We start from the raw sequence: 26,962 nt of genomic DNA, 5'->3' as shown, positions 1-26,962 counted from the left end.
CTAGGCAGCCTCCGGCCATGCTGCCCGCCAGGGACAGCCCACACTGAGCAGCCGCTGTGGGCAGCATCCCAGGCAGGCAGCATGGCCGGAGACTCCCTGGGAGAGAGCAGCCGCTGTGTCCCACACCACAGGCAGCGTCCCAGGCAGGCAGCGTGGCCGGAGGCTGCCCTGGAGAGAGCAGCCGCTGTGTCCCACACCACGGGCAGCATCCCAGGCAGGCAGCGTGGCCGGAGGCTGCCCTGGAGAGAGCAGCCGCTGTGTCCCACACCACGGGCAGCGTCCCCTTTAGCTGGTGCCCCCTTTGTGTCCCTTCCACTAGTCACCGCTCCGAGTTTACAGCCTAGGCCTTTGGCGTGTGTCCCCTCAGCAGCTCCCCTGGCATTTACGCCAGTTGTGTTTCCGGTGGAACACTTCCAATTTTCTTGAGATGACGCATCCAGCTCCACAGCTTTTCTGCACAGGAGTCAGACTTACGGGAGAGCCACTTTATGAGCGGGTAGCTGCCACCCAGTGCTGCTGCTGCCCCAATTATGAGGAGTCCTTTGTTAATCACCTGCAAGTATAAGGAGACATTCAGCCTGGCTCCAAAGGTTTGTTTTGACCCTAGCAGAGAGAACACACCACTTTATAATAACCCTCCTCGCCCCTGCCGTCAGGCAGGAATTACACCGCCCCCCCAGCATGGAGCCTTTCCCACAAGCTGGGGCACTCCAGAGGAAGGCTCGACTGCTAAGCCAAGCGAGGGTGACCAGACAGCAAGTGTGAAAAATCGGGATGGGGTGGGGTGGGGGGTAATAGGAGCCCATATTAAAAAAAGCCCCAAATCTCGGGACTGTCCCTCTAAAATTGGGACATCTGGTCACCCTAAGCCAAGCCCCGAAGCTCCAGGGATCAGGAAAAGGAGTTTGCTGAAAGGATGGAAGTCACACCTGGTTGGCTAAGGATCAGCACAGAGCATTGCAGGCCCCTTTGCTGATCTAGAGCAGCCTCTCCAGCCACACAACTGCCAGTGGAGACATCTCAGGGGACTTGTCTTCACTCAGAAAAAGGGGCATCCTGCGCTCAGGTTAGCTGACAGGACGGAAAGTCCCAGCAAGAACAGGGCAGTTTGTGGTGTTCACCTGTTAGCAGGCTGAAGGAAACCCAAAACTCCCCATGATTAAGTCAAGCTAGGGGAGGTCAGGGTTTGCCTTAACCTGCTAAATCCTGTGAAAACCACACATCATCTTGTCTTCACTAGGGTTTCCGCCATCTGAGCTAACGCGAGCTGAGACACACCTTCCTTTCTTCCTTCCCAGTGAAGACGCACTGATACAGGAAGGGTTTGCTGCTCTCAGAAGCTCCTGTGGGGTTCTGAGATGGGGCACTCAGCCCACAATGGCCCTGGAAGGGCTAAGGCAGGTTGAGAAGGGGGTGGCTCAGGACCCGCCCCCCCAGCTGAGGGTGGGAGGAAGGAGCTGGGCTGGGCTTAGAAAGGCAGGAAGGTGATAGCAGAGGGGGCTGCTGGGAAAGGCTGCAGTCACTCCTGGGAGAGGGAGGAGTGTTGGAGGCTGCAGAGACAGGTAGCCTGCAGTTGCTCCCCAGGAGAAGGGAGTGGTGGGGCTGGCACCAAATGTTAGAAGAGAACTCAGGGAAAGGCTGTGAGGTCCAGGAGGGACCAGACCTTGGCTGGTGGCTAGAGGGTCCCTGAACCAGATCCTGGAGCAGAGGGCAGGCCTGGGTTCCTGGCTAGGCACTGAGGTGTGGCCCCAGGGGACAGTGAATGGGGAGACTGCTCGGGAATGAGACTCTGGTGTCCCGGAAGGGGACAACGTGTATAGTGAGCTGTCCAGAGGTTGAGTCACAGACAGCAGCAGTTTGTGGACAGAGCAGGCTCCAGGCACCAGCTAAAGAAGCAGGAGCTTGGGGCGGCCAATACCAAGGGGCAGCCCTCCGGCCGCTATAGGGGCAGCAAGTCTGGGCCTTCGGCAATTCGGCGGCAGGTCCCTCAGTCCCTCTCGGAGCAAAGGACGTGCCGCTGAATTGCCACTGAAGAGTGGAGCGGTGCAATCGCGCTGCCGCAGCTTGTCCTTTTTTTTTTTTTTTTGCCGCTTGTGGCGGCAGAAAACCTGGAGCCGGCCCTGCTTGTAGAGCAAGAGCGGGCTGCACGCTGGCAGAGAGATGAGTGATGGCATGGAACCGCAGGAAGGGGCGTTGACCTGACAAGCTATTCCGCAGAGTTGCCAGGAGGAGGTGCCATCCTGGCAGTGAGCAGAGCCTCCTGTCACAGGTATTCTCCAGGGTTGGCAGATGCTGATCACTTTGTGTAACTAGCCGGAAAGGATTTTGTCAGACAGGCCACCTACACTCAGCACAATGACTGGCCATGGGCGGCACATGAACCACTGGCTGGGGGCTAGCTTCCTCCAGCCCAGCCCCTTCCACCTGAGGCCCTGCCCCTTCCATGCACCCCAGAACCCAGAGCCCCTCACTGCAGCTGCTGGCCCTTCCCCAGGCTGGCTAATGCCCGCAGCCCTCCCAGCCCCAGGAGGGAGAGCGCATGGTGCTGCTGCAGCCCCCACAGCCCCGGGAAGGTGGGAAGCATGGCCATGGGCCTCGGGGCAGAATGTGGGTGGGGCCACATCTGTCTGTTTGGGGAGGCACAGCCTGCCCTACCCACTGCCCATGTGACTGGCTTAAGTTCAGACCAGGGCATCTGATTCACAGGCCAGGCAAAAGCGCTGGGGGAGATGTGCCGAGTGGAAAGGCATCTTTGGGGGCATGCTGGTGATAAAGTCAGACAAGGGGGACTGGGCTGAAGGCCTGTATTCATGCTGGCAGGTGGGGCTTAAACCCACAGTTACCATAGCACCAAACCCAGAGAGCAGTTTCCAGCCCATCGTTTGCTCTCTCCCAGCAAGAGGGAGAGCCGCCATGCACAAGTCAATGGTGTGGAGAGCTGAAGCGTGCCACCTCCCCAGTGGTCCTTTCCCACTGTCCATCCCTCGCCCCACCCCCTCAGCTGTTCTCCATGAACATCCAGTAGAGTAAAAACGCAGGGCCGCCCAGAGGGGGGGCAAGTGGGGCAATGTGCCCCAGGCCCTGGGTCCCACAGGGGCCCCCACGAGAGTTTTTCAAGGGCCCTGGAGCGGGGTCCTTCACTCGCTCCAGGGGCCCTGGAAAACTCTCACGGGGCCTGGGCCCCCAGAGCTTCTTCCACTCCGGGTCTTCGGTGGCGGGGGGTCCTTCTGCTCCAGGACCCACCGCCGAAGTGCCCTGAAGACCCGCGGCGGGGGGTCCTTCCACCCTGGGACCCACTGCTGAAGTGCTGGGTCTTCAGCGGCAATTCAGTGGCGGGGGCCCACCACCGTGGGTCTTCGGGGCACTTCGGCAGCGGGTCCCAGAGCGGAGGGACCCCCTGCTGCTGAATTACTACCAAAGCAAGAGCCCCCCACTGCCAAAGACCCCCTGAATCCTCTGGGCGGCCCTGTAAAAACGATCTGAGAATCTCTGTATCTGAAGAGTTCTTTGGCATTTTACTCAATTGTCCTCACTTGCTAGCATAATAACCCCTCCCCCATTGTCACCAGGACTTTCAAAACCACTAGCACAAACCAGCTGAGCTAAAGGAGCACCTCCATTAATCAGAAGCAGTAGTTGACTGTTATCTCCTAGTGCACTAGTTACTGGCGGGGGACAGGATGCACCCAGTACAAATGTGCGATGCTGAGCCATGGGGAGACACTGCAGGGAGCAGAGCTGGAATGGGGCTGAACCTTGCTCCTTGCAGGAACCTGGGGCAAGACATGTGCTCTCTGTGCAGAGTGGCACAGCTCCCTGATTAGGGTTCTGGGAAATGACCAATCCACAGCCTGGGGCTGGGGGAATAGCTCACTGAGACGGGAGCTCCACCATGCTGCTCTCTCGGGAAGCGCTGATCCCCTGGCCCCTACTTACTCAGTTTTAGCTCTGGCAATGCAGATTCACAGCCAAGGGTGTCTCGAGCCAAGGGTGAGTGGTGCTGCTGCCCAGGATGGCAGGCCAGCGCAGCCAGAAGGGGCTGTGAAAAGTACCTACCAGTTGCAGGGATCCTAGCACACCTGCTTCTATCATCTGAGGACGGCAAAGGGGGAGGGCATGAGATGCTCTGAACATCTGGGTCAGTGAAAATTGGTTCCAATTCCCACTCACCTTGTTCTGCCATTCCCAGCGCTGCCGCGCCTCGTGGTAGCGTATTCTGGTGAATGTGACCTGCGCCAGAGTGCAAAGGTGTCAGCCCTTCGGGGTGAGCAGAGACTAAGCCGGGGGGAAGGGAGGGGACAGAGAAGAAGGCCTTACCATTGTGTATAACGGGATAACAGTGGAGGGCATGAGCCGGTGGAGAAAGTTGTCCACGTACTTGCGGAAGATGAACCACTTGGAATTAACATGTGCGCGCATCTGGAACAAAGCGCTGAGTTTAAAAGGTGGTGCCTGTGGGGATTTTTACCCCCATGCTGTGGCTACTTGCTGTCATCCTCTTCAGCCACTCAGAGCTCTCACTTCCTACCACTAAGGCTAGGACCACACAGTCCAGGTCTGAGCACCCTGGCTAGCCGAGCCTGGGCGTGAGCATCCCCACAGGAAAGCCTGACTCGGGTTCCTGTGGCCTCACCATTTCAGCACCCGCCTGTGGGTGCCTGAGGGCATATCCCATGGTTCTTTGCACTGAGACACCCGAGGAGTCTTTCCCTGGCAACTGCAGAAAATCTTGTCTGTGCTGTGGGGGGCTTGTGGGAAGGCCTGGGAGCCCAGCAGCACTCAAGTGATTTAGCTGGTGTCCTTGCTGCGAAGTGGTGGGTTCTAACCCAAGTTAAAGCAGCACTTGGCTCTAAGCCACTGCCCTCAGCCAGGCCGGGTAGCTGGTGGGAACCACCTTCCAACCCAGGTCAGAGGTTTTGCTGGGTTTAAGGCAAGAAGCCAGGTTAACCACATAGTGTAGACATGTCCTGGCAGTCACTGCCTGGAGCAGAGTCTCCCACTATATTAGCAAGGGGTCAGTTTAAAGGCACTTTTAGGCCAAAGTCTCGCTGTGCTCTGCCACAAACAGATACAGGATGGGGCGAAGTGACTGACAAATCATGAGGCCAAAACAATGTACGGCAATAGGCACAGCTGAGAAGCAGCATGGCCCAGTGGGTAGCGCACTGGAGTGGAAGTCAGGAGAGCTGGATGACTGTGGACAAGCCCCTTACCTGCCTGTTCCTGTTTCCCCTCCCAGCCTGTGTCTGTCTTGTCTACACAGGGAAGTTTTACCAGTTAGACCAGTATAATTATAGTTACCTCAGTATAAACCCACCACCATCTCCTCCAGTGAGGACTCCTTAGGCCAGAATAAAGGTGTTTTATTTATTTATTTGTTTGTTTGTTTAGCTTAACCCCCTTCCAAAGAGACATCATTTAAACTGAAAAAAGCCCCTTCTATACAAGAATAGAAGTGTCCCCCTGTGGGAGGGGGATTGGACCAGTACAGCTAACTTGCTTTAAATTCACATCTTAGCTTCGACTGGCATAACTTGCCCCTGGTGCCTCGCCCGTAGCCTGCAAGCTCTTCAGAACAGGGCCTGTCCCTCTGGGTGCATACAGCACTGGGCACAATCAGATCAGGCTCTGGACTGGGACATCTGGGTGCCACAGGAATCCAGAGAACAGAGTCAAAGTCGGTGCTGGGAACTCAGAGCAGCACATTTGATGTCTATTTACGTTAGTTAGCAGGGCTGGTCTCCACACAGGCCATGCACTGATTGAACGAAAGATGTGATGATTTGTGGCACTTGTGCAGCCAGACATTTGGAAAGTGGCGTAAGGGAGTAACTCCAATTTGTGTGTGTGGCTGCTGGACAGTAACTGATCACACCCCTGCCTCTCCGATCCTGCCCTCAGGCCCTCACAGTGTGTGGGGGGGGGGGCGAATTTGCCCTCCTGGTCAGGTAATAGGCAGTTGTAGAGTGAAGAAGGGACGGCTGCCTCCTGTAGCCAAGCTTCAAGTCCTGGGCATGACCCAAAGCATCTCAGCTCTCTGGAAATCTGCCCCCCACCCCCTGCACCTCTCCCAGCCCCTTCCTGCACAGCTGCGGAAAGGCTGCTCTTAACTGGGCTTGCAAATCTTAAATCTCCACTATTCTGTTCACTTCAGCAAAGGTGCTGGGAGGTCAGGCACTGATAAAGGGCTCCTGGGTGTGCGCGTGTGAACGCCTGTAAGAGAATGGGGGGAAGGAAGCTTCCTGCTGGGAGTTCTCAGATGTCAAGTCTTATTTCCCTCCCCCCAGTTCTAAGTCTGCAGTGGCAGAGGACAATATCAGAACCATGTCACTGCAACAAAACACAGACCCGGGACATCTCTCTGACCACGGTAAGGGCACAGCCGACCTGCCACTTACAACAGCATGTGCGCAGGGCCAGATTTCCAATGAGGCACAGCAGGCACGTGCCTAGGGGCGCCGGCGTTCTAGGGCGCCTAAGAGTTAAAAGTTTCATTTTTTATGGAAAACACCAGGTCAACTGTTGGTGGGGGGTCGCTGAAGATGCTGTGCCTAGGGGCACGTAAGGTATAAATCTGGCCCCACGTGTGCACACACACATTTCAGCACAACGGCCAGGTTACTAAAACAGCTCAGCTGCTACTGCTCCCTTTGTTCTCCGCCCCAGGGCTTTGCCTGAGCCCAGGACTGCTCAGGGCACCTCGTAGAGCGTCCGCACGCGCAGCACTGCTCTGCTGTCTTACCTCGATGTAGTTGTACATGGCTAGATCGGAAATGGCATGGTCGTCGGGCACTCGCAGCCGGGAGAACTCAGGCAGGCAGGCACCTGGGGAAGAAAGATCAGTTCCAGACCAGTTAGGCTCCAGTCTGCTCCCTGGCTCTGCCTTCTGTTCTGGTGCCTCTCCCAGCTCCTCCTGTGGGAGGGACCATGCCGTGTTCCAAGCCAGAGAGTGGGGCGTTCCATGGTCCATGCACTTCTCCCCAGGGCACACGGCACACGTGCCCGTCGCTCGACTGAGCTGGCCTCTCAGCAGGTGGCTAGACCAAACGCCAGCCAAAAGAGGTTAGCTTCTGGGACTGCAACCCACAGCCTGTGCAGACTGCCTGTCCATTAGCCCTGTGGGCACCGGCTCATCCCCAGCTGCGAGCACCGTGCAGTTCCCAAAGGCTAACGGGCAGCTGCTGCAGTGCTGTGCTGGTGGTGGGGAGGCTGCTTGGGTCCCAGGGCTGGCACCAAGCTCTTCTCTCTGCAATGAGCTTTGTCTGGCGTTGGCTCCCCATCCCCTAGCCAGTCGTCTTGTCCTGCCTCGCTTGACTTGCTTCCTGCACAATCCAACAGGCCATGCACGGTGATATGGGGTATGTTGGCGTCAGCACGAACGCAGAGTGGCTCCAAGGAAGATGTGCTGCTGCGAGCCCACCGGGGCAAGGGGAAGGGGCGATAGGAGTGAGAGAGGAGCCTGGGAAGGCTGAACGGGTGTGGGGGGCTTTGGCACATCTAGTGCCATGTGCCCCTTCCTGGGGATAATTAGATACCCTGGGAGACTCCTGGACAAATGGTTAATTCCTGACTGTCCCTCACAGTAAGTGTCCCCGATCTCCCGGGTAGGTCAGGAGCACCCATTTGGTGACTCATGTCAGATGAAACTGCCCGGAGTTCCCACCCAGGTCTGCTTTCCATGCCCAGGGATTTACTCACTGAGATCATTGTGGAACTGGTCCATTAACTCATCGAAGACCAGGCAGTCTTCAAATCCCTGGAAGACACAATAAAGGGAAAACAGCTGGCAGCAAAAGCCTTATTGCTCCTAAGCTGGGGTTGGCACGCAGGGGGCCGGAAGGAGCATTGGCCTGGGCTAGACCTGCTGCCCTGGCTGAACAGGTTTAGCGACTGCTCAGGGTACGTCTACACTGCAAAAAACAACCCCGCGGCAGCGAGTCTCAGAGCCTGGTCTACTGACTTAGGCTCACGGGGCTTGCGCTGCAGGGTTAAAAATAGCAGTGTAGATGTGTGGGCTTGGGCCGGAGCCCAGGGCCTGAAACCCGTCCCCCTCACCCAATATCAGAGCCTGGCCCCCGTCCCGAGGCCAGACGTCTACACTGTTATTTCTAGCCCCCAGGGCAAGCCTCGCGAGCCTGAGTCACTTAGCCTGGGCTCTGAGACGCATGGCGCAGTTTTGAGGGGAGGTGGGGAGCTGGCTGTGTAGAGGTTCCCTTAATGAACTGGGGGCAGCAGCAGGGGGCTCTGAACCTGCTCTCTGGCTGGCCGCCCCTTCTCAGAGGAGGAGGGACAAGCCTGGCTCCTCAGGTGGTTTGAGCATTGGCCTGCTAAACCCAGGGTTGTGAGCTCAATCCTTGAGGGGGCCATGTAGGGAAGTGGGGATTGGTCCTGCTTTGAGCAGGGGGTTGGACTAGATGACCTCCTGAGGTCCCTTCCAACCCTAATAATCTATGATTCTAAGCTTAAACAGCTGCACATGTAAAAAGAGTGACAGTGACCTTGACCTTGTTTCCACATTTATCCAATGCCTCCAAAGAAAGTTGATGCCAGTGCAGGACCAGTGGGGACGAGCTGATGCATCCCTTACACCTTGGGCAGGAAAGAGTGGTCAAGAAAATCCTCCCTAAGACTTTTTGGAGGAAGAGACCCAGTCCTGCCCGCCTGGAGGGACTCCCAGCCACAGTAACAGCGCCCGCTCCCCTTCCTTTGGCCCGGGGAGGGAGAAGAACCAAGAGAAGGTTGAAGACCTGAGGCAAGGCAAAGAGAGAGCTGGGGAGAGTGAGGCACGTAGGACCCAGGGATGGAAGAAGATAGTGAGGGCAGCTCTGGGAGTGGGAGAGATGCCAGCGAGAGTCCCGAATATATTTTTCTGTATAAAAGCCACTGTGCTAAGATTGGTCGATGGGTTGCACTGGAAAGTCAGGAATAGGCACTCTGAAGTCTGGCGTGCAGATGTGTGGATGTGTTCCAGGACAGAGAGTACTGCACTAGTTCTCCCGGAGCTGCTAAGCACCCACAACACCCATTAGCGGCAGTGAGAGCTCAGCACCTTCAAAAATCAACCACTTTTACTGTGGTCCCTACTGTGATGGACCCAAACCAGAGACGTTAATCTCTGTGCTTCAGTGTCCTCAGAGGTAGAGAACAGGGGTAGTCCATCTAGTGCCCAAAGTGACGTGGCTAAGGGCTAAACAGCATCCTAAACTGCACCAGAATAAACACACACAACTTTCCCGGGCTGGGAAGGATCCCGCAGCCTCGTGGCTCGTGCTTCTTTGACCAACCCTTGCTTGCATAAATGCAGTGTGTACAAACACCTGCAGGAACAGCTGGGCTCCATTCACTGGTGAGCTGGAGACGGTTGGCACCGGTTCGCAGGAGCCGGTTGTTAAATTTAGAAGCCAATTTAGAACCGGTTGTTAGGGTTACCATACAGGCAGCAGCCGCGGCTGTTGCTGCGGGACAAGACATCTCGCTCTGTGCAGCTACAGCGTCCTTTGCCCGAGCACTACCTTCCCTCGGTTTGCCCCGCAGCCCCCTGGATTCCTCCCCTCCGAGTCTCCTCTTACCTTGGGCTCCTGCAGAGTGATTGAATCAGCCCCAGCAGGCTGAGAGCTGCAGCCCAAGGTAAGATGAGGCTCAAAGGAGAAGAATCTGGGGGTGACGAGGCTTGGGGGGCTGCAGGGCCCTGCAGAGTGATTGAATCAGCTCTGGAAGGCTGAGAGCTGCAGCCCAAGGTAAGACGAAGCTCAGAGGGGAGGAATCTGGGGGTGACGAGGCTCAGGGGGCTGTGGGGCAAACCAGTGGAAGGTAGCGCTGGGGCAAAGGACGCTCTAGCTGCACAGAGCCAAGGTATCTTGTCCCCCAGCAGCAGCTACTGCTGCTGCGAGGGGAATCAGACTGCAGCTGGCAGCCTGCGGAGCCCAAGGTAAGAAGGGGAGGGGAGGAATCAGGGGGTGATGGGGCTTGGGGGGGAATTGGGGGATGACGGGGCTCATGGGGGGAGGAATTGGGAGGTGACAAAGCTGGAGGGGGAGAGGGATGGGATCCTGGGGCGGGGGGCAGTGAGTTGCCTGTTTGTATGTTCTAAATAATAGCAGCTGCTCCCCTAGCAAAATCCTCTCCTCTACATTTCCTTTCTATTTTTGACTCATTTTCTCCAGTCTGTAGTTCTGTTTTTAAAGCCTATATTACCTATTCATGTTAATCTGTCTCTCTGTTTCAGACAGGGTTAAATATGGAACTTGTTTTACATAGAAAAATAGCTGGAGAGATAAAGGTAAGACTATATCACCCAGCATTCTAAAGAGGATCTGTCCTTTACACTTTGTGACTAGGAAAAACAAAACTTGTCTTTGAATTTTATTAACCAATGTAATTGCTTTTAACACATGAGGAAGAAAGGCAATGACTTTAAGACCTGTTTGTATAATAATGGAAATACTACAGTTTCTCACTGGCTAACTGGTAAAACATCGTTTCTTTTGGTTACAGCCACTGGCAGTAGCTATATAATCCCCTACCTCACGATGGTGTTCTGTAACATTTGCCATGGCTACTGTCTAAATTCTTGCCAAGCTTTTCATCATATCCACAGAACAGAGATTAAATTAGTGTAACTGCTAGCTTCAATTATACTAGTGTTTGTAAAAACTGCTTCATCAAAGCACTTAGTTTAATTTTGCAATAAATATCAGAATCCAATAAAGACTATTAAATCTGACTTATTGGCTACATAAGTATTATATTTGGAGATGCAGTCAGCTATTATTCAACAGTGAGTTTCGGGGGGCGGCTGCCAGGGGGCAGGGGTGTGGAGGGGGTCAGGGCAGTCAGGGGACAGGGACTGGGGCGAGTTGGGTAGGGGGTGGGAACCTGGGGGGGTACTTAGGGTGGGGGGGTCTTGGGAGTCAGTGGTCAGGGGACAAGGAGCAGGGGTGGGGTTGATGGATTGCAGGTTCTGAAGGGGGCAGTTGGGGGCAGGACATGGGGGGGTGTTGGATGGGGAGGACAGCTGTTTTGGGAGGCACAGCCTTCCCTACCTGGTCCCTGCTACAGTTTTGCAACCCCGATGTGTGGGGCCAGCTTTAGGAAGTGTGGGGCCCAATTTGAACAGTTTTGACAGGGCCCCGGCAGGGATGACTTAAAAAAAAAAAACACGTAAAAAAACACATGGGGCTTACTCACCAGGTGACGCTCCGAGTCTTCGGCGGCGGGTCCTTCACTCGCTCCAAGTCTTCAGTGGCACTGAAGGACCCGCCACTGAAATGCTGCTGAAGACCCGGAGCGAATGTAGGACCTGCCGCCAAAGACTCGGGAGTGAACCGGTTGTTAAGATTTTGGCAGCTTATCACTGGCTCCATTGCTGCAGCAGGAGAAGCAGGGGAGGGGTAGGATGGGACCTAAAGATTCCCTTCCCTCCCTCCTACGCCCACCCACACACAGCAAGATAACTTGGGGGAAGGTCCAAAGAATCACCCCATTATCGCCTCCCCCAGCGTCTCTGCTCAGCGCTCTGTTAGGGTGTGTTCTTGGTGGACAGAAGTCTCTTACTATGGGGGAGGCACACAACTGTGGGGCAGACCCACTCAAAAATGCAACACCCCTGAGCACAAAGGCAGCTCCTCTCTGCTCCACCTGCAGCTCCCAAGGGACCTCAGCGCATAGCTGTAGCCCTGGGGACCTAGGCTGGAGCAGTGCAACGCAGACATGTGACAGATGGCAGTTTCCTGCAACTCCTGTGCAGGACAAACTGTGCTGGATGAAGTTCAACTTTATTGAATGAAGTTTATATTACCATTGTGGGCCAGAAACTGTATGTAATTCTCTGGGGGCGGGGGACCACACCCCTCCTGGGACTAAGAACTGTGAGGGGGTGGGGTTAGGAAAATTCATTCGGGTTGTCAAACCTCCAGAGCTCCCACTGCCTGGAGAGAGAGTCACATAGACTGGTTCAGATTGGATTCTCCAGGGACCAACAGGCAGAGAAAGGACTTTCAATTAAATAGCCCGAGTTAAAACTAACACTGATCATACAATCATAGAATCATAGAATATCAGTGTTGGAAGGGACCCAGGAGGTCATCTAGTCCAACCCCCTGCTCAAAGCAGGACCAATCCCCAACTAAATCATCCCAGCCAGGGGTTTGTCAAGCTGGGCCTTAAAAACCTCTAAGGAAGGAGATTCCACCACCTTCCTAGGTAACCTATTCCAGTGCTTCACCACCCTCCTAGTGAAATAGTGTTTTCTAATATCCAACCTAGACCTCCCCTACTGCAACTTGAGACCATTGCTCCTTGTTCTGTCGTCTGCCACTACTGAGAACAGTCTAGATCCATCCTCTTTGGAACCCCCTTCAGGTAGCTGAAGGCTGCTATCAAATCCCCCCTCACTCTCCTCTTCCGCAGACTAAATAACCCCAGTTCCCTCAGCCTCTCCTGATAAGTTATGTGCCCCAGCCCCCTAATCATTTCTGTTGCCCTCCGCTGGACTCTCTCCAATTTGTCCACATCCTTTCTGTAGCGAGGGGCCCAAATCTTGACGTAATACTCTAGATATGGCCTCACCAGTGCCGAATAGAGGGGAATAATCACTTCCCTTGATCTGGTGGCAATGCTCCTACTAATGTAGTCCAATATGCCGTTAGCCTTCTTAGCAACAAGGGCACACTGTTGACTCATATTCAACTTCTCATCCACTGTAATCCCCCGGTCCTTTTCTGCAGAACTGCTGCTTAGCCAGTTTGTCCCCAACCTGTAGCAGTGCATGGGATTCTTCCGTGCAAACAGACAAAATCTCTGGCCCCAGGGGGGTCCCAGTTCTTGAGGAGGGGTAGGAAGGACTTCTGCCCCATAAAACTGCGTGTTGAAGTTCTCAGCAAAAGGTGCTATGAACTTGTAACCACAGGAAAACCCCTGGGGAGGTACTAAGGACTGTTCACCATCCAGAGCCTTTGTTGGAGTCAGGGGGTGATCTCTGGTTGACTTATTACCATGCGTGTAGGGGCTTCTATTGTTTTAATATATTTTCTCTATAATGCTTTTACCTTACGAATAAACGTGCTTGCTTAGAAAGAGCTGTGCAGTAACTGAATTGGGGCCATTACACTGTTTACCACCTCTGAGGAGAAAAGTAAGGGGAATGGAATTCACAGTGCAGGCAGGGAGCAGGCAACCTGGAAATACCCCGCTCGGGAGCAAAAGAGACAGGAGTCTCCATGCAAGAGAGGCAACAGCAGATGTCTAAGAGTAGGTGCACTGGCTGGCTCAGAGAGGGGAAATTCAGGTGCAGTTGCCCTGCACTGGGACAGTCTATCTCAAAAGGGAAGACGTAGCCTTCTGGCCTGAGCATGCATGATCAAATGCATTTCCCTACACCGCTATCCAGACATCCAGCAGCAGCTGAAGATACAGGTGCCTTCCTCTAAAAACTTGTGTGACTCTACAGGGAGCAGAAAGAACCAACTCACTTCATAAAGGTCCCTCCAGCCTATCAGGGAATCTCAGTCTTGTGTGAATCCAGACCCAGCCAACTCCTCCTCCTCCTCCAAGCCTCAAACCTGGCAAGACCCAGGGCCAGCCAATCAATTGTGCAAGCAAATGGAACCAACTGGAGCTAAATGTCTGAACTCAAAAGCAATGGTTTTTTGGTCACTAATGATGCAGGACGTTAGGAACTGCAAACTCACAGCGTTCATGCCTTGTCCATAGAACGGTACCACGGCGTGGGCGGCGTCTCCCATCAGCACACACCGGGAGGCGATGTGGTATGAAGAGCACTTCACAGAAATCATGGCCTGGGGTGGCAGCAAAAAGTAATCACGCTGCAGCTCCTGCCTTCAGCCAAAACAACAGATAGTTTGCATGAAATGTGTGATGTCATCATTGGAGACGAGCGAATCAGTCATCAGTGTGATACATAATGTGCCAGGATGTGAAATCAAACCTTTACACTGGGGTACTTGTGCTGAAAGTTGTGGAAAACCTGAACAGCTGGATCATTAACTTCAAACCAGGTGATTAAGCAGCCGCATGCCGCAGAATGTAACGGTAATTTCATGGAGCTAACCTAGCCCTTGGCACCTAGAGGGGTGTTAAGTAGGTCAGTCAGCAGGACCACCTGGAAAGGAGACTGACTTCCATACAAGGCCGAACAGAGCCCCCGGAGGGAAACACCCTGGAGGGAGGCAGCTGGGCAGGCCTGCCCCTGAGGGGATGGTTACATGACGTGCTGTGGTGCAGACGCTCGCTACAGCCATGGGAGGGGTGTTCTGTTGCTGTGGTAAATCCCCTCCCGTGAGAGGCAGGCACTAGGCTGATTCTCTGCCAACCCAGCGGTGTCTGCTCGGAGTTACCTCTTCGGGGGAAAGTTTCCCCGGAGGGACGGAGCTGGGCCAGCCAAGTTTCAGGTGGAGGCCAGGCCTGCAAAGGAGCAGAGAATCTGGGCAGGACTGACGAGGCTTCAGCCCAGGAAGGGCCAAAGGGTTGAGCTTTGGGATGTGCTGAAGGACGGTGAGTTGTGGCCGGGAGGGAGGGGTGCAGTCCCAAAACTCAGGGAGCCTGAGAGGAGTACAGGGACACAGTGGGTCTGGGGAGGGCTGCTGACGGAGTCTGGTAGGAAGCAGGGCCAGATAAACCTTTTATAGGCCCAGCACCAAATATATTTATGAGTCCCCATGGAGGCAGTGGTGCATGGCGCAGGGAGGTCAGTCCCCGGAGCGAGGGGCCAGCCAGAGGCAATGGGACATGGCATGGCAGGGGCGGCCCAGCCCAGCCCAGCACAAGGGCACTGTTTACAGACCGGCAATTGCCAGACGGACAGTAGCCTGCCCAGCCCTGTGCTGCCAGCATGTCCCTTCCCCTCAGGGGCAGGCCCATGCCACAACACACAGCCTCCCTGCCCAACACCCCCCGACTCCCTATGCCCAGAGCCCCCCTGGACCCACTCTGCCCAGCACGCTCCGAACTTCCCCCCCAACCATTGCACAGTGCCCTGCACAACACCACCCCTGCCTGGCACCCCTGCCCACAGCCTCATCACAACTGCCCAGCACCCCCCACAGAACCACCACACCTCGTGCCCCAACACACACAGATCCTCCCCACCCTTCACAGCCCAGCACCCCCCATACTCCCCACAGACCCACTCCTCCAAGCCCTGCCTCCGGCCGCACTCGCCGGCCCTGCTGGGAGGTGACCGTCTGACGGACTGAGCCAGCAGCGCAGCCGGGGCTGGTCCCAGGGCCGGGAATCGCTCCGTCCCCTCAGGAGTGGCGCGATCAGCCAGGCCAGGACCTGCCCCAGCTGGGGTCCCTCAAGACGCACTTGCCTGGAGGGGCCCAGCCAAGTCCTCCACATTGTTCTCCCCACACACACGGCTGATACTGACCAGGCTTCTGCACCGGTCCCAGGAGGCTCAGCTCCACAGGATGTGGGAAGCAGAGACTGCCCTGAGCCAGAAGGGTACCAGGTCCAGCCAGGGGGCAGAGAGGAGCAGGGGAGTGGGCCGGGGGGCAGAGAGGAGCAGGGGAGCGGGGCCAGGGGACAGAGAGGAGCAGGGGAGCGGGGCCCGGGGGGCAGGGAGGAGCAGGGGAGCGGGACCCGGGGGGCAGGGAGGAGCAGGGGAGTGGGGCCAGGGAGCAGAGAGGAGCAGGGGAGCGGGACCCAGGGGGCAGGGAGGAAGAGGGGAGCGGGGCCAAGGGGGCAGAGAGGAGCAGGGGAGCGGGGCCAGGGGACAGAGAGGAGCAGGGGAGCGGGACCCGGGGGGCAGGGAGGAGCAGGGGAGCGGGACCCGGGGGGCAGGGAGGAGCAGGGGAGTGGGGCCAGGGAGCGGGGCCAAGGAGCAGAGAGGAGCAGGGGAGCGGGACCCAGGGGGCAGGGAGGAACAGGGGAGCGGGGCCAAGGGGGCAGAGAGGAGCAGGGGAGCGGGACCCGGGGGGCAGAGAGGAGCAGGGGAGCGGGGCCGGGGGGCAGAGAGGAGCAGGGGAGCGGGACCCAGGGGGCAGGGAGGAACAGGGGAGCGGGGCCAAGGGGGCAGAGAGGAGCAGGGGAGTGGGCCAGGGGGCAGAGAGGAGCCCTGGACCAGTCGGCAGGCAGGTCGAGAGAAGCAAGTGGTGGGCAGGGGGCACAATGCAAAGGGAGCAGCCCGGGCCCCTTCTGAGCATGGGCCCGGCTCCATGGAGCCACTGGCACCATTGTAAACCCGGCACTGAGTAGGAAGAGGCCCAGGGAGGAAGCAGAGGATGGGTCTGGGGAGACAGGCAGTGCCTGCTCTGCAGGGCTCCTGGGCTGGACGCCCAAGGGGAAGGGGGACCTGTGTTCCTCTACCAGCCACCAGGGAAGGTGGCATGAAAATCCCCGATACAAGGGGACAGGGATATTAAAAGCCCTGAACTAGCTCCGGGCCCGGCAGTTCTAAAACCTGATGTGAGGGTGTGGGCCTCTCTGTTACCCTGAACGGACAAGGTGGAAATAAAACATGACCTGGCTGGACACCAAGTCACGAGGAGGGACAGACCACTGCAGGGCCAGGTGCTAGAGAGGAAAGAGCTGCTACCCCATGTTCAGCCTGATTCCTACCACACACCCGCCCCATCAGGCTGCTCTAGCTTGCACAGCTAACGGGACCCTATGGGCAGCTGGAACCCGTAATGCCCTTTCTGCTCTGGGCTGAGGGGAGTGGATGGTGCAGAGGGCAAGTCGGGCATCTTTCGCTGTGCGGACTCTCGGCTGCCTTTTGGCCCCCACTGGCTTTCCCACAGGGCCCCTGCCTCATTCAGTGCTCAGGGCAGACCGGGCTCAGGAAGTGAGGCAGCAATTCAATGCTTTGTTTTAGTCTCATTCTTCAGCGTGTTGTTTCTGCCTCGTTCCCGGTGCACTAGTGCCCCCTGGCTCTGAATACCGAAATATTCATTCCCTCATTCTCTGAGGAGTTTTTCTGTGCCACTTGTCACCAGAGAACCTGAGTGACTCCCCGCCACTGCGGGAGAAAAACGAGTGGCCAGTGTGGAAAATATGCTCTGATGAAGTAACTCGCTCTCCCACTAGTCTCTAGGGAAGGCAGTCGTGTAAGTATTGGAGACTGGTCTGTAGGTGGCAGCAAAGATGCTCACAATCCACTGACTTGGGCCTGGTTAGTGGATATTGGAGTCAGCGACAGGTTTCACATCTCAACCTTCTGCTAGCAACAGGGCCATGTCAGGGCCAGCGCAACGGTATTTAAAAATGACACATCTGATAATCAGCCCCCAGGGGGTCAAACTAGCCACCGAGCCAATGGGGAGCACGCAGTTAGTGGCCACTGGTGACAAGGCTGGTTTCCCAGAAATTCTGTGGCAGCGGCAGGGATGGAAGCCAGTTGTTTTAACCATAAAATTGTCCCTTCTCCCCTGGCAATCCCTGACTTATTCACTGCACATCTTCCAACTTCTGCAACAAATGAGACAGGGTCCTACAGACGCTAGCCTCCTTCACTGCACAGCCCTGATTCAGTCCTGAGCAGATCCATCCTTGGACACTGAACGAAGCAAAGGTCTTGTTGCAAAATAGTATGTGATTATGTAATAATGCACATGCACAAGGGGGATGAATTAAGGTGGCTCAGCAACCTTAATTCTGGCATCTCCTACCTTCGGAGAGCTTGACTTTGCAACGTTCTTTGGATATTGGGGGATTTTTTATGTAATTGTGACAGAGTTGGTATCTCCATATGAATTGTGTTCTCCACTTGGTATTGTGTGCTGAATACATCTGAACTTGCCCAAGGCAGCATTCCAGAAAAGGAGTTTCACAGAAAAGTCACTAAGTCAACAATCTGGGGTTACAAGCTTGACTGGCTCTCAACTACTGGCTCACCTCCATGGATCAATGGGCTTTTCTACACAGATGGGGCAAACCTAACTGGGGAGGGGACTGGAACCTTCCTGCTGAGCACATAGTTAAAAAGCGACAGACTCTGTTTAAGAATGGGGTGCTGCCAACCATCACCATCTGGAAGCAGGAGACACAGTAGAGGAGGAACTCTGCCTAGCCTGAAATATGGAGAAACCTCGGTCTCACAGGAGAGGTGAGATCAGTCTGGATTACCTCAGCACTTTTATTTTCTGGAGACCTGTAATTCATTAGTGCTTATGAGTAAAATGACTGTCGTTAAGACAGTCCTTGGCTAAGTCCTTTTCCTTGCTTTCCTGACATAGAATCATAGAATATCAGGGTTGGAAGGGACCTCAGGAGGTATCTAGTCCAACCCCTGCTCAAAGCAGGACCAATTCCGAACTAAATCATCCCAGCCAGGGCTTTATCAAGCCTGACCTTAAAAACCTCTAAGGAAGGAGATTCCACCACCTCCCTATGTAACCCATTCCAGTGCTTCATCACCCTCCTAGTGAAAAAGTTTTTCCTAATATCCAACCTAAACCTCCTCCACTGTAACTTGAGACCATTACTCCTTGTTCTGTCGTCTGCCACCACTGAGAACAGTCTAGATCCATCCTCTTTGGAACCCCCTTTCAGATAGTTGAAGGCTGCTATCAAATCCCCTCTCATTCTTCTGCAGACTAAATAAGCTCGGTTCCTTCAGCCTCTCCTCATAAGTAATGGGCTCCAGCCCCCAGTCATTTTTGTTGCCCTCCACTGGACTCTTTCCAATTTTCCACATCCTTCTTGTAGTGTGGGGCCCAAAACGGGACACAGTATACCAGATGAGGCCTCACCAATACCGAATAGAGGGGAATGATCACGTCCCTCAATCTGCTGGCAATGCTTCTACTTATACAGCCCAAAATGCCATTAGCCTTCGTGACAACAAGGACTATGTTGTCCCTGAAGGAGTTAAGCTAGAAGCCAGAGTGACCACAGGTCGGTGGAGCTGTGGGGGACTCAGGAGATCTGAGGCACTGGTTCCAGAGGCTGGAGTGGCTGGAACCCAGAGTCCCATGTCTCAAAGGATGGGGTCAGAAAAAAGATCAGAGCCTGGGATTCTTATTATGGACCCAGAGTTGGGAATGGGGAGTAGACTCTGCCCAGATCCAGCTACCTTGGAAGCACATGGGACCTTGTAGCTGGGTCTGCTTGCTACAGACTGATGGCCCTACACTGCAGTAATGGGCCAGGCTGGGACAGTGACTGTCTAGGTTTTCAATAAAGAAAAGTGGACAAAGCAGACATTCATGTGCAGCCAATGGCCCTCACATGCGTTGTCACCCAGGGCCTTGAGATCCAGAGCTCCGACCTCTACCGTTGAGCTAAAGCATTAACTGTTAGCAGTAGGAGGCTGGTATCCCTAAAGTGTTCCAGTCACCAGAAGCATATGTGGTATACCCCTGGCCCATCACCAGAAGGGTATGTGATACGCACCTGACCAGTGGACTACGTAACTGGTAGACTGAAGTTGAATGCTGGGAATCAGAACTCCTGGGTTCTGTTTCTGGCTCTGGGAATGGAGTGTGGTCTAATGCAGGGGTAGGCAACCTGCGGCACGCGAGCTGATTTTCAGTGGCCACCAGTCCGGGGGGCTCTGCATTATAATTTAATTTTAAAGAAGCTTCTTAAACATTTTAAAAGCCTTATTTACTTTACATACAACAATAGTTTAGTTATATATTATAGACTTATAGAAAGAGACCTTCTAGAACCATTAAAATGTATTACTGGCATGTGAAACCTTCAGTTAGAGTGAATAAATGAAGATTCAGCACATCACTTCTGAAAGGTTGCCGACCCCTGGTCTAATGACTACAGACAGCATAGCTTATCACCTGGTAAAGGGCAGCCTGACCTTCCGTCTTGTTATGCCCATTGGAAGTACAAATCAGCCTTCGGTCTCTTCTCCTACTCATCCGTCCTGCAATATATCTGGTGTCTAGAGAAATACAGAGATCCACTCCTAAAGAAACCGCGATGTCCTGTGAGTGTCACGTGAGGCAGAGTCCCTGCTGCTTCGCACTAGAGCATGAAGTCACCAGCCCCACGTGAGCACTTGAGTGCTCGACACACCCCTGTTGCTTTACGGCAGTGCGCTAATTAACGAACACCAGAAATAATACTTACGCTCCTATGAGGGGAATTGAATCTGGGAAGTAGGTTTGGAAGAAATCCAGCACTTGATCGCCTGTCGTGAGCCGTTCAAAATCCTCAAAGGGCATGAAGAGAGTGCAGGTGAATGACTTATCCTGTGGGTTCAAAGGGATATTCAAAGAGATCAGCCCTGCACACTTGGAGATGCAGCACAGAGCTCAGCCGGGGACCCCAGCGAAGGAGGCAAACAGCTCAGGGTGGGAAGGGGATGACGACTGCGACAGCTGCCCGTTTCCCCTCTTGCTGTTGTCATTGATTTGTTTGTATCCTCATAGTGCCCACAACGGTCTTGGCATGTGCTAAGCACTGAGGAGAGGCCTGTCCCTGAGCGCACACAAGCCGCAGATAGGGAGGAAAGGTGGGAGAAGGAGCTAGAGCACAGATGGGTCATGGCCATGACTTGGTAGGGCAGGTGCAGGGGCGGCTCTATGTATTTTGCACGGCAGTCAGGCGGCTTTCAGCAGCTTGCCTGCGGAAGGTCTGCTGGTAACACAGATTCGGCAGCATGCCTGCAGAAGGTCAGTCGGTCCCGTGCCTTCGGCGTACCTGCCGCTGAATTGCTGCCGAAGCCGCAGGACCAGTGGACCTCCCACAGGCATGCCGCCAAATCTGCATTACTAGTGGACCTTCCGCAGGCATGCCGCCGAAAGCCACCTGACTGCCACCCTCACAGTGCCTGGTAGGCTGCCCCCCGCGGCTTGCCACATTGGTGCCTGGAGCCGCCCCTGGGCAGGTGGTGGTGGATATTGCTTCTACATACGTGCTTGACTGTACTTCTATTGCAGTGGGAAATCCAGTGAGGGCTGGTTGGTTGGGGGGCACCTGTGGTTACAGGGGAGTTGGAGGGAGCAAAGAATGGGAGAAGTGGGGAGTGGAGCTCAGGGCTGGGGTGTATCAGTGCAGGGATCAGGTGGCGAGGCTGGTGCTGTCCAGTGCAGCAGGACGGGGGAGGCCCCAGAGCTTCTGCAGGAGCCAGGCCTGGAGCTGTCCCTGTGCCCCGAAAGGGCTGGCAGTGGTGGGTTCTTACCAGGTTAGGCAGCGCTATCATCATGAAGGTGTTCCTGGGCCAGATGTGAAGGTAATTCTCTTCCATGGCAAACTGAAAGGAAGGGACTGGTCAGTGTCTCGTTAGCAAGCCTGTTACCCGTAGATCAGCCCTGCAGAGAGGCAGGCAGGGCAGAAGGAAACTGCACCATTTCACAGCTGGGCTGTTTCCCTGTCACAGAATCAACCTCAGGAGGTATCTAGTCTAACCCCCTGCTCAAAGCAGGACCAATCCCCAGACAGATTTTTACCCCAATTCCCTAAATGCCCCCCCAAGGATTCAACTCACAACCCTGGGTTTAGCAGGCCAATACTCAAACCACTGAACTATCCCTCCTCACCCAACTCACTCTTGCCTCTTCTTAGGTTGCCAACTTTCTGACTGCACAAAACTAAACACTCTAACACCGCCCCCTGCCCCGAGGCCCCTATCCCACTCATTACATTCCCCCTCCCTCGGTGGCTCACTCTCCCCTACCCTCACTCTCTTTCGCTGGGGCAGGGGGTTGGGGTGCAGAAGGGGGTGAGTGCTCTAACTGGGGGTGCAGGCTTTGGAGTGGGGATGAGGGATTTGGGGTGCAGGAGGAGGCTTTGGGATGGGGAGTGGAGCCAAGGGATTCGGAATGTGGGAAAGGGCTATGGGTTGAGGCAGGGGGTTGGGCTGTGGGAGGGGGTACAGGCTCTGGGCTGGGGGTGGGATTGGGGATGCGGGGTTTGGGGTGCAGGAGAGGGCTCCAGGCTGGGGGTGGGGCCAAGGGATTGGAAGTGTGTGGAGGGCTGCGGGTTGAGGCTGGGGTGCAGGAGGGGCTGCGGGCTCTGGGGTGGGGCTGGGAATGAAGGGTTTCGGATGCAGGAGGGGGCTCTGGGTTTGGGGGGCTCGGGGTTGGGGCACGGGCTTACCTCGGGCAGGTCCCGGTCAGTGGTGCGGTGGGGCTAAAGCAGGCTCCCTGCCTGTCCTGGCACTGCACTGCTCCCCAGAAGCAGTCAGCAGTAGCTCCAGTTCCTAAGCGAAGGGGGCGAAGACAGGAGGCTCCGTGTGCTGCTCTCGCCTGCAGGTACTTCCCCCCCAACTCCCATTGGCTGCGGTTCCTGGCCAATGCGAGTGCAGAGCCAGAGCTCAGGGCGGGAGCAGTGCATGGAGCCCTGTGACCCCCCCGCCTAGGAGCCGGACCTGCTGGCCGCTTCCGGGATGCAGCACGGAGCCAGGACACGTAGGGACTAGCCTGTCTTAGCGCCACAGCACCGTCGATGGGACTTTTAACAGCCTGGTCGGTGGTGCTGACTGGAGCCACCAGGGTCCCTTTTCGACTGTCGAAAACCGGACACCTGGCAACCCTACTCTTCCTCCATTTGCTATCATTAGTGCCCCACCCTAGTGGTGTCCTAGACTGGCTGCTGACATCACCACCTACTGGCTTCCCGCAGCCATGGCAGCACTTCCTTCCTTTTTCCTTTAGCACCAGAGACTGATTGCAGGAGCCCTCCCCCAAAAGGAAAGGAGCTGTCAGTTCAGTGAAAGCTGTGTCTAATTCCAAGCACTGGTGGGAAAGGAAGGCATGCAGAGGGGCCTCTGGGGGTCCTAAGGTCTCCTCCCAGGGATGCTCAGGCATTGAGCAGAGCCCAAATACTCACTGTTTGCAAGTCCTGTGCTAACTAGCAATTGCCTTATGCTACCACCTGTTTTAAAGCCGAGATTAACTGGTTCTACCAGCTCTTACGGAGCCTGTGATAATCTTGAACAGTGATGTCTGCCTGAGTCTGCAGGGAGCCTGAAATAACAGCTCTGAGAGGTGGGACCAGCCCCATCCCTCCTTGAGAGCCAACATTCTTAAAAGGAATTTCTAGAAGGGTTGCTGTAGCAGGGACCAGGGCGTTATAGCAAAGCACGGGATGGAGGCTGGCTACTTACATCTCCATCCTTGGGTGGGATGGTCAACTCCATGTATCCATGAGGAATGTACACATGGCTGTAGTTAAAGCATGTCTGCCGCATAAACTGCTTTCTGACTGTAGAAAAGGCTCCATCGCATCCCACTATGAGGTCACAAGTGACTTCCCTGGGTGTTTGGTCAGGTCTGAAAAACAAGAGAAACAATTAGAATGAGGCTGCAGGACTTTGGCCTGGACCAGTGAACTCCCACAGCACCAGTGGCCAGGGTGGCTCCATTTTTTGGTTCTGTTTTTAGCCTCTAGATGTATGAAGAGACTGTCTGATCAATGTAGATTTTATAGAGTTCAAAGCCAGACGAGGCCATTGGGTCTGACCACATGCCTATCACAGGCTGTTACCTTTCGCCGCAATACCTGTGCTGAGCTCAGTGACTTGAGTTAGACCAAAGCATTTCAGGCCTCAGGAGACTAAACTGTGCACCACAGGCAGTGAGCAGGAGAGAGCGAGGTGCCACCTGCACCTGCAGTCCTGCAATGGATGAGGTGAGACATTCCCAGGCGATCCCCGCAGGCAGTCTGTGCCCCATGCTGCAGAGGAACCCCAGGTCCTGGCCATCAGTTAATCTTTACTCCACCCCCAGGCCATCTGGGGGTGGAGTAAAGATTTAGTCTGTAGGTTTTTTAAGCTGCTGTTTGTGAACTAGTCGCCACAGCTTTGTGTAAAAGGCCTCTGTTTACAGGGTGTCCTAATGCTGACAGCAGCCGCCAGCGTTTCAGGGCCGTGCCGGCTTTGATACCGTATGTCACGCTCAGCTAGAAGAGTGCGTATCTGAATACCCAGACAGGCACCACCAACACCTTTGTGCAATGGTCACCAGGTCCCCTTCCAGGAGGACACACACGTCATAAATCTGGCAGACTGGTTCGGTGCTGATGATGCCGGGGTGTGATCCAAGCCTGCCGGGTCACAGAAACCAAGTCACCACCTTAACTCGAGGGAGATGGTCTAGCCAGGACACGGACGGAAAACTAAAGGTGGCAAGACAAGCGTGTTTGTTACTTGCAGAAACAAATAAATCCACGTGTCTGGCTTATTGCTGATGAAGTTGCTTTGGCGCTTTTCAGCTCTTCATGAAAACTGCTGCAAAGTCTGCATCTTCACAAACCCAACATCAGATGTCAACGGACTTGCCCAAATTGTTTGTTTTGATTAATTATTAGGCAAAAGCTCTATGAAGAGAGCACTTTCAGGGACGGGGCCTGCTTTACCCTTGTAAGGTTAATAGCCCTGATTCAGCGTGGCAGTGGAGCAGCTTGTGTCCAAAGTACAACGTAGCATTGGGGTACTTCTCAGCAGCTGTAAAAAGAAAAGAAGTGTCAGTGTAATGGATTGCACACAGCTAGCCCAGAGAGCACCTTTCATCTCTGTGATCAAATTAGATTCCTTCGGGGGGCTGGGGGGAGATTTTATGGTTAAAACTTGCAAAAAGTATTTACTAAGTGCAATACATCCCGGCAACATATTCTTGTTCACCAAGACAATGGTAATGCCATGACTCCTGTCCCTGCACTATAGGAATCAGCACAGAGACTGGGCCAGTGTGACTCCCCCAGCAGCCAATGGGAGATATGTGCTTGCATCTGAGGGCAGAATGTGGCCACCCAACTGTATGGCTGACACATAACCACTTTGTAACATGCTGGAAGTACTGACTTTTTTCCTAGTAATGTTGTTAAATCACTCCATGTTGCATCCCAAATTCAGTGTTTAGTTCAACTCAGTAGAATGCAAATATACTGAAGAGATGGTTTATTTAGCTTTCCTGTCAACTTTCCCCTTACTTATACACAAAGCAGATCATTAGGAACAGTTCAGATTATCTCACCCAATCTTCAACATCCCCCACCATCAAAATCCCCTGTGATATCAGCTGTTTTTTAATGAATGTCTGATCTGTCGGATCAGTTTCCATGTGCATCAGGATGCTGTCTCTCAGACCTAGTGCTTTGGAAATCAGTCCTTAAAACAAATGTACATATCAGGGCCACAGAACTTTGTTTTAAATGCTGCTGCTAGTTTCTTCACTGTGTTCTAGGTGCCAAACCAGAATGCGGGGAGTTTGGAATCCTAAAGACTACTTCCACAATGGCCACGGACTGGGAGTGAGAGCCAGGCCACATAATTTAGGGCCAAATTTTCAGAGAGGCCTGCTAATTCTGGCACCCAGTTTGAGACAGTTAGGCAGCCTCAAAATGAGGCACTCCAAAGTTTGTAACAACTTTTGTAACATTGGCCCTTACTGTCTCTAGTCCAAGTTTATTCCTCACAGTATTTTCCTACCATGGAGGTGTGTTGGAGGGAGTGGGGGGTTAATGTTTGTAAAATGTCTTTCTACTTTCAGATAAAAAACACTCTAAATGAGTTTTAAGTATTATTCAAGATGTGTCTTCAAAAGCTACATATTAGTCTGTAGTTGTAGACTCTGATAGTGGCTTCTGACTATCGTCAAGAGACCCAGAATTCTTGGAGAACCAGAGCAGCATTTCCAGAGGAAACCATGGAAACTTAACCCTCTTAAAACTTAGATCAACCTAGCTACATAGCTCAGAGGTGTGAAAACTTCACCTCCTCGAGTGCCCTAGTTAAGCCAACCTAACCTGTCACCCCCACCCCACCCCTGCATAGACATGGCTAGGTCAACAGAAAAATGTATCTATTGACCTAGCGACTGCTGCTTGGGGAGCTGGATTGCCTACACTGATGGAAAAACCCCTTCAGTGGATGCAGGAAGCATCTATACTACATCTCTGCAGCACCATAGCCTTTAAATTAGGGCTGTCAATTAATTGCAATTAATCGCCATTTTAATCGCACTGTTAAACAGTAAAATACCAGTTGAAATGTATTAAATATTTTGGATGGTTTTCTACATTTTCAAATATATGGATTTCAATTACAACACAGAATACAAAGTGTACGGTGCTTACTTTTGTTGGGACATGTATGGGTTAAGTAGAGACCTGGGAAGCTGCTAATGTGCTGGCATGACAAAGGCATAAGAAGGCAAAGTAGTTCTTTGTTTAATAAATAAGTTGCCATATTTTGCCCTTCCCTGGTGCCTGTAAGAATTGATAAGTGTTGCAGCTGCATAAAAAATGTGGGGCTCTAAAGAATACCTTTTGGGTAAAGCAGTGTTAATCTCCTCCTCCCTTCCTTTCCCAGCTACATAAACAAGCCCAAGCTTATGGCCCCTTCCTCCCTCCCCTGAAAATTGCTGACCAGGGAAATTTGTGGCAACAAATTATTGCAAAGAAATATATTTTCAAGGTAAAATGCCTGTGTAATATATGTAATGCTGTGCACAATAAACAGGGTGGGTTTATTAACAAAACGGGTGTTTCATTACTTACTAAGGGGTTTTGGGGTGTTGTAACGGATGTAGGTGTGTACATATTAACAAACAAAAAGAATGCGCTGTAACTAATTCGGTGCTTCCTGGACAATTGGGTCCAGGGGAACAAGTATCGCAATAAAGAAGCCTGTACTCATATCCACCTCTGCATCAACCTGCTCCTTCTTCTAACAATTCGACATTATTATTTTAATTGCAAATATTTGCATTGCAAAAATAACAAACAAAATAAATAGTATTTTTCATTTCACCTCATACAAACACTGTAATGCAATCTCTTTATCGTTAAAGTGCAACTTAGAAATGTAGATTTTTTTTTGTCATATAACTGAACTCAAAATCAAAACAATATAAAGCTTTAGAGCCTACAAGTCCAGATGTTCGCATGGCACTGTTGTAGCTGGAGTCGCAAGATATTTACATGCCAGATGCATTAAAGATTCATATGTTCCTTGATGCTTCAACCACCATTCCAGGGGATATGCATCCATGCTGATGACACTCGTAAAAAAAAAAAAAAAAAATGTTAATTAAATTTGTGA

The 26,962-nt window shown here is 53.6% G+C and overlaps 1 protein-coding gene across 1 annotated transcript in view; it reads right to left on the bottom strand.

Moving 5' to 3' along the window:
- Window positions 1-311: 311 nt before the first annotated feature.
- Window positions 312-26,962, bottom strand: part of KMO (kynurenine 3-monooxygenase) — a 40,565-nt gene continuing 13,914 nt past the window's right edge. The window contains exons 6-15 of the mRNA XM_032787707.2: window positions 24,277-24,364; window positions 23,027-23,192; window positions 21,101-21,172; window positions 20,047-20,168; window positions 13,689-13,836; window positions 7,699-7,756; window positions 6,743-6,825; window positions 4,318-4,419; window positions 4,171-4,230; window positions 312-553 (exon numbers count right to left, since the gene is read on the bottom strand). Coding sequence (XP_032643598.1) covers window positions 383-553; window positions 4,171-4,230; window positions 4,318-4,419; window positions 6,743-6,825; window positions 7,699-7,756; window positions 13,689-13,836; window positions 20,047-20,168; window positions 21,101-21,172; window positions 23,027-23,192; window positions 24,277-24,364 — 1,070 coding nt within the window. The 3' untranslated portion in view covers window positions 312-382. The remainder of the gene's footprint in view (window positions 554-4,170; window positions 4,231-4,317; window positions 4,420-6,742; window positions 6,826-7,698; window positions 7,757-13,688; window positions 13,837-20,046; window positions 20,169-21,100; window positions 21,173-23,026; window positions 23,193-24,276; window positions 24,365-26,962) is intronic.

Source organism: Chelonoidis abingdonii, chromosome 10 (genome assembly GCF_003597395.2).
Source record: "Chelonoidis abingdonii isolate Lonesome George chromosome 10, CheloAbing_2.0, whole genome shotgun sequence".
NCBI classification, from domain to species: Eukaryota; Metazoa; Chordata; order Testudines; family Testudinidae; genus Chelonoidis; species Chelonoidis abingdonii.
This window is presented reverse-complemented; position numbering and strand designations above follow the sequence as displayed.